General features: G+C 38.7%; 1 protein-coding gene across 5 annotated transcripts in view; it reads right to left on the reverse strand.

Moving 5' to 3' along the window:
* Positions 1–362: 362 nt before the first annotated feature.
* Positions 363–15,751, reverse strand: part of SERAC1 (serine active site containing 1) — a 71,975-nt gene continuing 56,586 nt past the window's right edge. For all 5 annotated transcript variants that reach the window (XM_041746260.1, XM_041746258.1, XM_041746257.1 and 2 more), the window contains 7 exons: positions 10,476–10,626; positions 8,401–8,542; positions 6,891–6,985; positions 5,638–5,735; positions 4,499–4,681; positions 3,256–3,399; positions 363–1,429 (listed from right to left, as the gene is read on the reverse strand). In XM_041746260.1, coding sequence (XP_041602194.1) covers positions 1,293–1,429; positions 3,256–3,399; positions 4,499–4,681; positions 5,638–5,735; positions 6,891–6,985; positions 8,401–8,542; positions 10,476–10,626 — 950 coding nt within the window. In that variant the 3' untranslated portion in view covers positions 363–1,292. The remainder of the gene's footprint in view (positions 1,430–3,255; positions 3,400–4,498; positions 4,682–5,637; positions 5,736–6,890; positions 6,986–8,400; positions 8,543–10,475; positions 10,627–15,751) is intronic.

The following is a 15,751-nucleotide window of genomic DNA, read 5'->3' on the forward strand; positions in this document are numbered from 1 at the left end:
TAACTTAATGAAATTAAGTTGAAATGTTCTGATGATGAAATGTTCTGAAATTAGATAATGGGGAAGGTTGTACAACACTATATTTAAAAGGGTGAATTTTATGGTATGTGATTTCTATCTTAATAATGCTGTTATTTAAATTATTTTTCAAAAAGACTTTATTTATTCACGAGAGACACAGAGAAAGAGGCAGAGATAAGCAGAGGGAGAAGCAGACTCCTTGCAGGGAGCTCGATGTGGGACTCCATCCCGGAACTCTGGGATCATGCCCTGAGCTGAAGGCAGATGCTCAACCGCTGAGCCACCCAGGCATCCCAATAATGCTATTTAAAAATAAGTCATCAACATGCTTTCCTATTTCCTTTTTTTTTTCTTAAAGATTTTATTTTTAAGCAATCTCTACACCCAATGTGGGGCTAGAATTCACGACCTCCAGATCAAGAGTCACACACTCTTATTAACTGAGCCAGCCAGGCATCCCACGATTTCCTATTTCTCACACGCTCAAGGTCAATTGATACAACTTTCAAATGAGCATGAAAGAAAGGTATACATTATTTAGCTAAAGAGAATCAGAGAATCTTGATAGTAAGTATTACTAGTATAATATAATGGCTTAGAATAGTTTTATTTCAGACTCTGATCAATAATGGATTAGCTACTTTATCCTTATCTGGGAAAAATTATAAGTATAGGTAGCTATAGTCTCGAAAGAATTACTATAGGCTACAATTCTTTTAAAAAGAGAAATATTTGTTCTCAGTAGTATGAAAATAAAAACTTATAAGGAATTGACCCATGGATGACAATAGGTCTGACAAAGGTAACATGTGAGACAAAGGTTTACACGGATATATTTTTTTAAATTTACAGCACATGGATACCCAGAACAAAAAGCCTTTATATTCTAGTTAAGTCTCCTCTCTAGTCTAGATACCCTCCAAATGGCATTTTTATGGAAGGTGATGATTGTTCTCCCTTTAGAAACCATCAGTGTTCCTCCTACCATGAGCTGGAGACAGTCACGGATGACAAAGGCATTTTCTATCCATAGCAGTTTGTTCCTTGCACAAGGGACAACACTGCAAAACAAGCTAGCACACATGGAATTTCTTTTAAATCAAAAGAATCCAGTGTTTGTGCTTTACAGGGCATGAAGTGAGAACAATATTCTGTTGCCTGCAACATGCTCCAGACCACATTGATGCCATAGTGCCTGTGTTTGCATGATTGCTTAGAGCTTAGTAAGAGAAACAGAACACCAAGTTTCTTGCAAAAGGGAAGAAGAGAACTCAGTTTTCAAGGTCTTTGGCTAAAGTTTCACAGATGAATTGTAAGGTACGCTGGTATAAAAAAGCATCCTTTTTCTTTGGCTTACAAATGTTCAAATGGTCAACGTCCACAGGAATTAGATCTCCAATGCCTAAATCTGAAGAAAACAAAAATGTCAATAAAATCTATGTAAAAATATACCCTTCCCCTGTCAATATTGAAAGATAAATAGGTAGTTCCAAATGGTGATTTGGTTGTGATAAGGGATTCAAAAAAGATACAGACCTGGAAGTTTGACCATAGCTAAGCTACATGTGACTACTCTCACAAGAACAGATTCTCAGTAGGTATAAATTTATGCTTTTCATAAATTCTTCATATGTGTTCTGGGCTATTTCTAATTTATTTTTTTTAAGATTTATTTATTTATTTATGATAGACACAGAGAGAGAGAGAGAGAAAGTCAGAGACACAGGAAGAGGGAGAAGCAGGCTCCATGCCAGGAGCCCGACGTGGGACCCGATCCCGGGACTCCAGGATCGCGCCCTGTGCCAAAGGCAGGCGCTAAACCGCTAAGCCACCCAGCGATCCCTATTTCTAATTTAATAACAGAATCTGAACAGTATCATCTTCAAAACCTTTATATACATGCATGACATTACTAAATTATTTCAAGCTTCTTTTAACCACCTTTTCTTCTAGTATTTATGTTATTATACTTCATAATGAGCTCCCTTATCCTGATGACAAGAGTGGTTATGTCTCATATAGGATCTATTCTTTACTCTAAAAAAAAAAAAAAGAAGGATCTATTCTTTACTCTGCCGGGGGGTGGGGGTGGGGGAGATGATTTAGTGCTTGAGGGACTGAGTGGAGGTTCTGCAGTTTCAGCCTAACAAAGCCCACCTGGATGAAAGTGACAAGAGGTCCTGGTGAGGACAGCCAGGTAAGGAATACAGGTCATGGTTATGAAGGAAGACAAGCCTCCTCATGACCCCAAATAAAGGGCAGACAGAATTACAAGGCTCTGTTGCTAGAAACAGTTGGTCCACAATATCATCTTTACTTTTGCTTCAAGTTTCCAGTCTTTTAAGTTCTTCAACTACTGAATAGTAACTCCTTACCCTACAGCATATTACTTTGTGGTGAAAGCCTATTTAAGTTCTACTACAGAGTATTACGTCTTTCATTTTATTTAGATAATGCATAATGGAGTTAGGAAAACTTATACAGGTTTTAGAACCAATTGGCAGGCACTCCAGATGCACTATGTCCCTGAGAGCTCTCAGTACCGGCCAAGTGCCACCAGGACAGCACCTAACATTGCCTCAGAGGTAAATGGGTTGGCCAGGTGAGAGAAAAGCATTTCAATGAAGGAAATGTGTGGGTTATCTACTACATATGGGGTAATATAGGAGGCTATAAAGAGAATTAAGATTTGGGCCCTACCTCAAAGAGCCTAATATACCACAGTAATAGGTACTGGTTATTTCCTTCAACCCCAGGTTTATAAAAGAAATTGTTGCTTGAATATTCCCCATCTAAGATTCCAATGGAAAAAAACTAATGTTAAAACAATACGATCTTCCATTTACTAAAGCTTCCAAACCTTTAGCTGCATGTAGAAAGCTTTAACAAATCAATTATCAGTCTGTTAAATGAAATACTCCTTTCACTCTAGCTAATAGAAAAGTTGTGTATTCTTACCTTAATTCAACAGCACTTACTGTGATGGCTAAGTTAGGGGCAGCCAATTAACCTCTGCTAGCTGGCCAGTTAAATGAAGGAAGGGAGGAGTAGTGCCATGGTTGTATGTTGGCAGGGAAATTTTAATCTATAGCTGAAAAGAATAATAAAGTCTAGATCTTCATATAACTGTCTCCTAAAACTGAGAAGCTGAATATAAAGGTGGGTTGTTTATAATTAAACTAGGTACCACCAACTAAGCATCTAATAGCAAACAAATTTCAAAAGAGGGAATACCTGCTGATTCCACGGGTACCACATGCAGTTTAATCATGCTACCAATGTAAGTTGGCAGTGTTTCTACAAAATTCAGCACCTGGAAATTTTTGTCTTTAGCAAACTCCAGAAAGTCATCCTGTAGTGTTTTAAGTGCAGGAGAATCTGTAAAATTAAAATTACAGAAAACAAGATTGTGACAAATTCTGTTTACCCAATTCATAATAAAATGTACTAAAGAGAAAATTAGGGTTCTGATTCAAGATAACTTATTTTCTCTCCTTCCTAAGAAGCCATTAAGATGAGAGTAAAAAGCTGTAGCCACATCAGAACTCATAGAGGCCAGCAGGCAGAGGAAGAGGTTCCACATGTTACTGGCTGACCGGATGCATGTGGGGCCATGTGGTATGTTGGACTGGGGTCCCTCAGAGTGATGGCTCTCACCATCACCCTAAAGCACAGCTTCCCATTGGCAAGGCCTGTCACAGAGTGCCTGTCCCCCCATTCTCAACTGGATAAAGGCAACCAAGACATACTAGACATACTAGAGCCTCTAGACCCATACTAGAGGACAGCTTACAACTGAAAGAGACCCAGTGGGCAATCAAAAACCTTGGGCACAGAAGACACAGAACTCAGTGAAGAGACAAAGGAACTTTAAGGAAAAACTAATCAGTATCATTAGAATGATTTCAAAAGAATCAGAGAACAAGAGTTTCTGGAAAATAAAACTTGACTGCAAAAAATAAGGTTCAAATAGAAGGTTTAGAAGATAAAGTAATCTCCATAAAGCAAAAGAAAGAAAATACAAACAAAAAGACAACTGGCATATTAAAGGCTCAGCCAGGGGTTCCAAATTGATTAACAGAGGTTCCAGAAACACAGAAAATGTTTATTAATCAAAATAAGTAAGTACATTATACTTAATACCCTGAAAATCTTAAGTTTGTTTATATTTTAATAGCTGATTTTCCAAACTCCTGGGAAAAAAGCAGTTCCTTGGTAATTTGGAATAATTCTTAAAATTTTAAATACTTAAGACAGTATTAAAATTATTAATTTGAGCAAATAATGGCTTAAGAAAGGGTATCAAAGAAAAATCAAGCCCAAACTAAAAATTTTCTGTGATAGTCTAAACACAATTTGTATACAAATAATAAAGTGGGATAATACAGTGTTAGAAACTGTCTTCTTTTTCTCCTTCTCCTGTATAATGGATATTAATATAATCCCAATTCCCTCCATGACAGAAGGTAAATATTACCCTTGCTGAGTTCTTTGACTTCCAAAGAGGGAAAAAGAAGATAGCGAATATTAACAGAGTATTCAGCCAGATGGGATCCATGATGAGGGACGCTATAAAAAATAATTCCTCTGGTATTGTTTATAACAGCATTCATTTCTGGCTTCTTGGAGGCTTCCAACAGCATTTTTTTGACGAGAAGACCTAGCCATACAAAGAAAAACAATGCATAAGCTGTTTTTCTTCCCTCCATTAATCTAAAACAAGGGGGTTGGGAAATGCATACAAATACAAACGAGATGCATACAAATAGGTAAGATTCTAGAAACTCAGCTGAAAGATCTCATATCACAGGATACACTGTCCCACAGAAGGGTATTAAGTAATGCTATGTTGGGTGTCCACCAATGAAGTAAATCTGCAGCACCCAGGCTCTCCCATCTTGCCCCCAGTGGCCTATACTTATGACCACACCATTAGGACAGTACTAATTATTCAAAAAAGAGTACCATGAAGCTTATCCACCATGGAAAACAAAGCTTCTGTAGGAAAATGCATCTAGGAAGACATCATCTCTTCCATCCCCCCCACCCTGGGCTTGAAGCTGATAATGCAACACAAAGGTCACTTAGATGGTAACAGTGGATCTCTGTGGACCCAGAGGGCTGCATCTACCTCTCCCTCAGCAAAAAGCCCCAAGGCAGAATCTGCAATTCTGAGCATTTCATCAGATAGAAGAGGCCAGAGGCTGTAGCAAGGCCCTCTCCACGGCAGATGGTGACCACTCTCGCGAGGAGTGGGCTGGGAGAAGCAGATGACACCTAGCAAGTGCATGAAAGAACCAAAGAGCAGATATCTGCCATCACACCTCCCCCTTAGCAGGCACCACTTCTGATGTTTACCGATTATTGCTATATGCAAGTATTACACATTGTCAAACGCATGTTCCTTTGACATGGTTTGTTACTAGTGGTCCCCTTGTGGAAAAATAATTGGCATAGAAGGAAAGTAGTAATCTAAAATCTCTTTGTCATATCCAAAAACATTAATTTAGAGGGAAAGGGGGCCAGAATTAAGTGAACCAGGGAGCTGCGGTAACAGGTTAGCCCCACTAGCTGATAATAACCTCACAGTGCTGGCTTCACAAAAATGAAACATACCTCCCATGCTATGTGATACCCAAATGACTGGCCTATCTCCAACACCGGCAGCTCTGAGCTTCCTTAGAAGTTCGTTGCTTCTGAATGCAATGGACTTTCTAAACAAAATGAAAACAGCAGACATGATAGGAAGTTATTGATTCTGCACCCTGCTTCCTGCCCAAATTTTACTATCCAAGTTTTTGAGGCAAGAGCTTTTATTGGGCCAATACCACATATAACATTTTGGGGTCAGGATCATCCCTACTCTGATTTCTACAGCTGCTCATTCCCCATTTCTAACTTAGTCACACTGGCAAAACAGAATATGTAGGTCCAGGACAAGCCATTCATTTACTATACAAGCAGGGTTTGGGTGGCTCAGCAGTTTAGCGCTGCTTTCAGCCCAGGGCCTGATCCTGCCGTGAGTCTCACGTCAGGCCCCCTGCATGGAGCCTGCTTCTCCCTCTGCCTGTGTCTCTGCCTCTCTCTTTCTGTGTCTCTCATGAATAAATAAATAAAAATCTTTATAAATTAAAAAGTAATTTTCAAGCTAAAAGGGAACTTCAAAACTATCTAGTCTGATAATTTCAAACTGTTTATCTATAAAATCCTCTCCTTGCAGTAACAGTTTGTCAAAGCTCCTTTTGGCTGCAATAAGGAAAGACCCTGGAGAACACTTCCTCCAGCACCTACATGGGGGCCATTCGCAGACAGCACTCAGCTTCCTAACAGTGATTCAGACCAATGCTCTCAATTTGCAGACCAAGCTTCTGAGACAAGTGAGATGACTTGTCTAAGATGACACAGTGGGTCAAAAGTAGAATCAGCTACTCTAGGTCCCAGAGCTCTTCTTCCTATATATACAATTGACACATAAGATATACAAGTGACACAAGCAGCCTGCATTACACAGCATCTTTTCCTTTGCTTCCTATAGCCAATATATACTTGTGAACACAAAAGCAAAAAGCCTCACATTTACTTCTGGGAGTAAAGGAGATTTTGCTATAGAATCCACAGTCCTTATTACTAGAATAGTTATAAATGAACCACTTTAGGAGGCCAACACTGACACTATATCTAATCTAAACCTTATACTATTTCATTGTTTACATGTTATTAACTCCTTATAGAAGAGAAAAAAGGTTAGGCTTTTCATAATAAAATTCTGTTTGTAGTATCAAAAGATAAAGCTCCCCTCCACCCCTGAAGGTCCACTTGTGGCCTGGACCCTGGGCCTTGCTCTGAGTCCACAGCATCCTCTCTGTTACCTTTCCATAGGACACCTCGTTCTCCAGTCGCTAAGGCTGGTATCATACTCCACAGATATAATTCGGAGAGCAGGACAGTCTCTTGCCAACCATGTCTACACAAAATAAAAGGTACAAAATAACACATGTGAATTTCCACTGCTCCTGTTGTTTCCTAGTGATTGACACCTGTAACTAAAGGCCACTGTGATACTGATAACTATTAAACATTACATTGGAATAAAGTTAAAAGGTGACTAGAAAATCAGTTCCAGCATTTTATCTTTTTATGTTTCTGGTCATAACGAGACATCAATATTTATAGCATAAAGTCAATGAGAGTTTCAAGAGAATATTTTCAGTTTTAATGTGCTATAGCCAAAAGCAAGGAGTTTTTGGACTCCAGATCAAATTGGCTTTTAGAAAGCATTTCATAGAAAGTTATGACCTAGGACAGATCGTACAGTCTGATGGTTGGAGATTCGAGCTGAGAACTCAGATACTTAGTCACAGTTCCATCTGTGGACCTTAGGCCGATCATACTTTCCACACTTAAGTGTTGTCAGAGACAAAATGTAAACCATTCTCTCTGTGGGATAAGCCTCCATGAAGGTGAAAAAGCTATGGTGGTACAAAGCCCTGGAAAGTACACACATTTCCATTTTCACTGAGCTTTAGGTACACTGCATTCAATGCGTTGATCCCAGAGTTAAGGCTCTTAGAAGAAATATCACTAAGGAAATCCAAAGTAGAATTATTTCTTCAAAGTATTCCTATTGTTATAATTATTAAAATCACGGAACTATTATGAATGTATTATTTGTTACATTTTTAATAGGAGTGAACTAAAAATGGGTCCTTGCCCATTTTTTACTCAATGAAATATTCTTTTAAAGTTATAGTCCAGGGATGCCTGAGTGGCTCAGCAGTTGAGCATCTGCCTTTGGCTCAGGGCGTGATCCCAGGGTCTTGGGATCGAGTCCCACATCGGGCTCCCTGCGTGGAGCCTGCTTCTCCCTCTGCCTGTGTCTCTGCCTCTCTCTCCGTGTCTCTCATGAATAAATAAATAAAAACTTTAAAAAAATAAATAAAAATAAATATAGCCCAGGGACGCCTGGGTGGCTCAGCGGTTGGGCGTCTGCCTTCGGCTCAGGTCATGATCCCAGAGACCTGGGATCAAGTCCCACATCGGGCTCCCTGCACTGAGCCTGTTTCTCCCTCTGCCTATGTCTCTGATTCTCTCACTCTCTGTGTCTTTCATGAGTAAATGAATAAAGTCTTTAAAAAAAAATGTTCTAAGGTTTAAAAAAAATAAAAATAAAGTTATAACCCACATCCTAACCAGAAGTTACACAACAGAAGGCAGGATGACAAGCTCATGAACATACTACAAGTGTCCTTAAGGGACAGGAAAACTGCATGGAGGAGAAATCCCAATAAAAAGAGAAAAATAAGCAAATCAAAATCAACAGCAAGAGATGGTACAGTGTGTCATGAAGAAGGTGGCCTAGCAAAGTTAGCACTTCCTTACCTTGGGCCAACACGTTGTATACCTGCCTTCATCCTCTAAAATCTTCTCAGTTAAAACCTGCTCAGTGTCCTGCTGGCGCCATGTTTTGAATGCTGCTCCCATAAGGCCATGAATAAAAAGGACATCTGCTTTAATGGGCTGACTGATAGGGGAGAGAGTTTTAAAAAGAAGCAGAATAAATGCATTACTGCTTTGTTAAGAATCTACATGGTATTCTGTGGATGGTACTTAGCAAGTTCACATGACAGAAAAATAAAACCATGAAAGCAAGCCTATAAGCACAGGTGTACTGAGGAACCCTGTGAAGAGTTTTAGCAAAGACATATATGAAGTGTGCACTCTTTGTAAAAATGGAGCTAGATCTAGCCCTAGTGAAGCAGACCAACCAAAATCAACTGTAATGAGTTTAATGACCAATGAAGTAATAACATATGTCATAGACTGCCCTCCAAAGAATTTCATGAGAATATTCCACAAATCAATAAAAGTATTTAAGACACTAATTAGGAATATGGTAGAGTAGTTTCACAACTGAGTATACACAAGAGATTTTTAAAAACTTATCAGGGAAATGTTTATCAGAAATGAGATTTAGGGGCACCTGGGTAGCTCAGTCAGTTAAGGATCCGACTCTTGATTTTGGCTCCGATCATGTTAGGATCGAGGAATTGAGCCCCATGTACAGCTCCATGCTCAGCAGGAATCCTGCTGGAGACTGTCCCTATCTCTCTCTCCCCCTTCCCCTGCTAACACACACACACTCTTTCTCAAATAAATCTTAAAAAAAAAAAATGATGTGAGATTTTAAAGTAATTCATAGTTTTTAGGTATGACTCTTTTTGTTTTAGTTGGGAGACAGGGGCAGAGGTTAAGAGAGAGAGATTCTTTTTTTTTTTTTTTTTTTTTTTTTTTTTTTTTTTTTTAAAGAAGATATGTTACTCACTCCCTGACATATTTAATTTTTTTTTAATTTATTTATTTATTTATGATAGTCACAGAGAGAGAGAGAGGGGCAGAGACACAGGCGGAGGGAGAAGCAGGCTCCATGCACCGGGAGCCTGATGTGGGATTCGATCCCGGGTCTCCAGGATCGCGCCCTGGGCCAAAGGCAGGCGCCAAACCGCTGCGCCACCCAGGGATCCCGAGAGAGAGATTCTTAAGCAGACTCCATGCCCAACGTAAAATCTGATATAAGGCTCAATCTGATGACCTTGAGATCATAACCCGAACCAAAATGAAGACTCAAACACTTAAACCACCGAGCCACCCAAATGTTCCTAGATAACATTTTTACAAACTATAGATGCATATGACTTGTAAGCTATTTTAGTACACAATTATGCAACACATAAAAAACATTTCCATATCATTTTATCTATAAAATTGGAATTAACCACACAATCCATTTTTCAATTAAATGTTTTTGCTATTTTCTGAGGTATTACTTTAAAGTGCCTGAGAAAAATCCAAGAAATAGGTAATTTTTCATTGTGGTCCTTTCTATATTTATTTATCTCAGCAATGATACAGCTGGAAATGGTGAGCAGAAATAATCTTAAAAAGGAACAGGAGTCAAATTTATTACAAGTTGCTTCTTCCAGCGAACGATTTTATACTTTGCATAAACTTTGTCCAGTCCTTCTGAGTTCTAGAACAGGCTAATATAACATGGTTGTCTGCATAGGATGTCCTATCTTCTCCCATGCAGACCAACCTCTACAATCCAAATCAGCTATTAACTCAGATCTACAGGAAACAAGTAGTGAAACAAAGAACTACATGTTACAAAGTTTAAGGGGGACCACATTACAAGAGGTGAGCGCCATCTTCCTGAAGAATAGCCCTTGGTGTAAAATCACGCCGATTGATTTAGCTAGTTCCATACTTCCACAATAGCCACAATAGAATTCAGAAATTCTTCTGAAGTTGTTATGGACAAACTGTATCAGTAAATAAAGTTATCGAGATTATCTGTAAGGTATTTAACAGCTGAATTATGTAGAAATAGAGTAAAATGATAAGCCCTGTAGGCTTTATGTCCCCACAGCAGACAAAGTGACTGTGTGCTTTCTTACCTTGTGCGATACTGGGGGTGTAGCACGTACACACCATCCTGGTATTTTTCTTGCATAGTCTCTCGGTCTAGATTAGCCAGGGTTCTGGCAGCATGTGAGGCCTCCATAATGCGTTGAGATTTCATTGCCTCTGCCAGTATTGAAACCCAACCTGGTAAAGAGAGCAAACCCCCTCAATACCCACACTACTCCATCTGGGACTGTGAGCGGTTTCTGACTAAAAGTGTCAGGAGAAAGGCAGACTCCAGTGTCTGTCTCACAGAAAATAAAGAATACTCCAACTCCATTCTGCCCTAAAATCCTCTGGCTTTCACAGCACATGATGTCCCAAGCCAGGTACCTGTAGGTGGGGGGTGGGGGGAGTGGGAGGGGGTCTCAAAGAAGGTGTGAGGGGTTTAAGAGCCATTTTCTTTTTTTAGAAAATCTAACAAAAGTTGCAATTACTAGAGATGTCATCAATAATGATATTCTGCTTTTAGTGAGAATTACTAAACTCAGTTTTAATTCTAGTTATTTCATCCTCATTGTCAGACATATTAGCAGCCTTTAATGCACATAAGAAATGATTTCTTAATAATGAGCTTACCTAGAAATAACAAGTGTTGGCGAGGATGTGGGAAAAAAAGGAATGTAAGCTGGTACAATCCACTATGGAAAACAGTATGGAGGTTCTTCAAAAAATAAAAACATAATTACCATGTGATCTAGTAATTCCTCTACTGGGAGAAAATGAAAGAAAGAAAACAAAAACACTAATTCAAGGGATATATGCACCCCTATGTTTACTGCAGCATTATTTACAATATGGAAGAGTAAGATATGGAAACAACCCAAGTGTCCATCCACAGATGAATGGGATAAGGCTGTGGTATATATATATATATATATATATATATATATATATATATATATATATATGCAGTGGAATAGTGCCCAGCCTTAAAAAAGAATGCAATCTTGCCATTTCTAACAACACGGATGGATCCAGACAATATTATGCTAAGTGAAATAAGTCAAAGACCAATACCACAGGATTTCACTCATATGTGAAATTTAAGAAATGAAAGAAACAAAGAGACAAACATAAAACAGACTCTTACAGAGAACAAACTGCTGGTTGCCAGAAGGGAAGAGGTTATGGGATAGGAGAAATAGGTGATGGGGATTAAGAGGACACTTGTCACAATGAGCACTGAGTAATATAGAATGTATGAATCATTATACACCTGAAACTAAAATAACAGTATATATTGATTAGATTTAAATTTTAAAAAGAATATTACAAAAATAATGAGCTTGCTCGATATATGAAAGTCTGTAAAATACGAGGTTCAGGAAGGAAACATTTTTTTTTTCCTCAGCTCAGAGATTCACAGTATTTGACAGCTATTTGATTTCTCAATGACTTTTTAAGTAAGCTCCACCCCCTTTGTAGGGCTCTAATTTAAGACCCAGAGATCAAGAGTTGCATGCTCCACAGACTCAGCCAGCCAGGTTCCCCTAACATATACATACTGTATACCTTGTATGTACTTTTTCTCTTCAACAGCATGGGATTATACTGTACAGTATGGATTGTTTTTAAAGTTTATTTAAGTAATCTCTACACCCAGTGGGGCTTGACCTCACAACCCAGAGATAAAGAGTCACATGCTCTACCTACTAAGCCAGACAAGCACCCTGGAATCATTATTTTTATAAAGACAAAGTCATACCATGTGCAGTATGACTTCATTTATTTTTTTATGTTTTTGTTACTTAAAACCACTTAAATATGTATCAAAACACATGCGTGTGTGTGTGTGTGTGTGTGTGTGTGCGCGCGTGTCTGTAAAGAGGCACCAAATTAATAGTTATAATCTCTTAGAAAGGAGTTGGATTTGGAGAGGGCTCTGTAAAAACGTGGGTTTAACTTTTTTTGCTGTTTCTATGTTCTCTGAAGTACTTACCACTGGATCTATTCCCATGTTATTTATATAATTTACAATAACACAACATGGGCCTTGAGGGCAGAGATGTAGACTCAAAATTTCTGTCTCCTACTTACTTATTGTGGAACCTAGTCAAGTTACTTGGCTCCCTGGGCTGGAAGAAGGTTCTAATAAATTAATCCATATAAAAACTGCCCTTACCAAAGCCAGTGGCACTCAATACAAAGCAATTATCCCTATGTCCTCCTCTTATGCTCTGTGGCCAAAGTGTTGAATATCAGTGTGATGATAATCCAAAAGAATTCTCAGGCCCAATAATTCTTTAACAATATTCAAATTTGTAATATCAAAAAATGTCCCTTCCAAATGTGCTAAAGTAAGCTTTATAATAACAATATAAGAAAGTTGTAAAAATCTATCTGTAGAGATTTACAGGCATATCACTGGTATACATACAAAAATATGGCTTTATTTTTAATGGAATCCCAAGAAAGGAAACACGAGAGAAATCATGGCACAAGCCATTTCTATGGCTTTTTCTGGTTGACAAAGTATTTTCACAATGCCTGAGATGCTTCACCTTTTACAAAACATCAAAAACACCTTGTGTCTTTAAGATTCAGTGTTTTTAAATTCTGTAATATCTGAATCATAATTATAAAAATAATTTTCAAAAAACAGCATTTAATAATCAAAGTCCTACTTTAGCACTCCTATCATTTCCCAATTCCATTTATAATCTCAAAAGTAACTAAAGTTTGGTGGTGACCTTTCAAAATCTTTTTAAAAATTCGGTCATATACCTATAACTTCTACATATATACACTATAGCTCTATATACTTTTTTTTTCTTTTTTTCTTTTTTTTTTTTTCTTTTGCCTAAACAGAATTGTACTATTCCTACTATTCTGTGACTGGATCTGATACTTCAGCATTGTGTCTTGGAATGCTCTCCACATTGCTCGACTTTTCAACTATTGCATTTAACATAATTTGAGTATACCATTGTTTACTTAACCATTATTCCTACTGGCAGACATTTAGGTTGTTTCCATTTTTCCATACCACAAACAAAAGTCCAATAAATATTTTTATTCTCAATTCTTTTTTTTTTCAAGATCTTATTTATTTATTCATGAGAGACAGACAGAGACATAGCAGAGGGAGAAGCAGGCTCCCTGGATAGAGCTGATACAGGACTTGATCCCAGTACCCTGGGATCACGACCTGAACCAAAGGCAGACACTCAACCACTGAGCCACCCAGGTGCCCCATACACAAATCTTTAAGAACATCCATGAGTATTTAGGTAGGAGAGAGTACTAGTATTATTGACCTAGTATTATTACTAGGTCAAATGCTATATACATTCTTTTAATAGATGGTGCTAAGTGCCTATCAAAAAACTGAATCAATTTATTTTCTTAAAGATTTTATTTATTCATAGAGACAGAGAGAGAGGAGCAGAGACCCAGGTAGAGGGAGAAGCAGGCTCCACACAGGAAGCCCGACGTGGGACTCAATCCCGGGTCTCCAGGATCACACCCTAGGCTGCAGGAGGCACCAAACTGCTACGCCACAGGGGCTGCCCAAAACTGAATCAATTTAAAGCTTCACTAACAATATATGAGAGGAACAGTTTTCACACACCCTCACCAGAGTGAATATTACCATCTTTTTAACTTTTGTAAATCTGAATGGTAAAAAGTTACAGATCTGATACTATTAAGATCTATATCTTAATATATATATATATATGTGTATATACATATAAAGATGCAAGATCTCTAAAGAAAAAATACAAGGTAAGGCAGAATTCAAACAAATGTTCAGAAATAATGAGAGCTGAGCAAAAAGAAGTATAGGTTACTCTGAAAAGTTTAGACATAAAATGGAAAAGCAGAAGAGAGGGTGAAAAACTGGGGTGATACAGTGTCAAGAACTTAGGTTGTTTTTCACATTGTCCCCTAACCTGTATTGATCAGAGTCCCATTGAGAGGGAGCTGCTGACTACACAGATTAGAAGACCTGCAATTCCCGAGCCAGGGAAAGGAGCCAGGAGCCAGGCATAGCTGGAGGTCTCACAAGAGATGTCCCTTTTCCTATCATCAGGAGCAGAAAAGGAGAAGACTGGTTTGGTTTTGGTAGTGGGAAACTAGGGAAATTCCTTTCAGGGTTTCAGCTGTCTCATTGAAGGAGGAGAGGTCATCTGCTGAGAGGACAGAATCTGTGGAAGGTCTGAGGAAGGCGGAGGAGGTTTAAATCATCATTGCTAGGACTAAGACATGTTGACTGGAGAAACAGGACTGTTGAGTGACACTGAAGGTGACGACCGACCTGCAATGATCCTGTGCTCAGCCACAGCAGCAGACGGCAGGTTTTCCCTAGTGCTGGGGTCTTGACCAAGGGCACGCTCAGAGGATGGAAGGGAGAGGGGGTACTTGGACACTGAGGGGAACGTCAGTGAAATGATGTAGCATGGATATATAGCTGAAGTGGAGAACAAAAGGGACTGAGAAGTTGGGAAAAAACAAAAGGGTCCACAGATAGATTCCTGGAGAGAATGAAACTGGTCCCTGGGAGAGCAGATGCAAAGACAAGCTTGAATGAGAGGAGGATGTGCGCTGAGAGGTGAAGTACTGACTTTATAGGTGAGGTGGTTTTAGGCAGTGACTAGGTCCAGGTATGGCACGGGAATGGAGAACTAGACAATCAGGAATGGAGAAGGAAGCAAATGAAGATGAGAAGGCCAAGGAACTGAGAGACCAAGACATTCAATGGGCTGGATGGAAGAAAATGGAAGACTTGGGATAGAGCCAGGGTCCAGTTAAGGGAAGTGTTTTGTGTGTTGTTGTTGTTGTTTTTAAATAAAATACTGATTTGATCAAGGTGCTATTCCATTAAAGAAACTGAAGATAAGTCAACAGAAATTATCCAAAGTAAAACACAGAAAGAAAAAAAACTTTTTTTGAAAAGAAATGAAGAGATTCTCAACAACGTGTGGAACAGAATCAAGAGATCGAATATCCATGACTGAGATCCCAAAAGGAAAAAAGAGCAAAAAGGAAATAAGAAAAAGTATTTTAAGATGGCTAGAAATTTTCCAAATTTGATCAAAAACATCAACCCACTGATTCAGTCAGCTCGGCAGACCCTGAGCGGCATAAATACAAAAAAGGAACCAAGCACTTTACAAACTGCTAAAAGCCAAACATAAAAACCTCAAGCCAGAGAGAAAACGACAAGGTACATACAGGAGAACCAAAGTGGCAGTAAGAGACTTCTCATCAGACAGCAGTGATTAGGAGAGAATGGAATGACAGTTTTAAAGTGCTACCAGAAAAA

Source organism: Vulpes lagopus, chromosome 2 (genome assembly GCF_018345385.1).
Source record: "Vulpes lagopus strain Blue_001 chromosome 2, ASM1834538v1, whole genome shotgun sequence".
In the NCBI taxonomy this organism is placed as follows: domain Eukaryota; kingdom Metazoa; phylum Chordata; class Mammalia; order Carnivora; family Canidae; genus Vulpes; species Vulpes lagopus.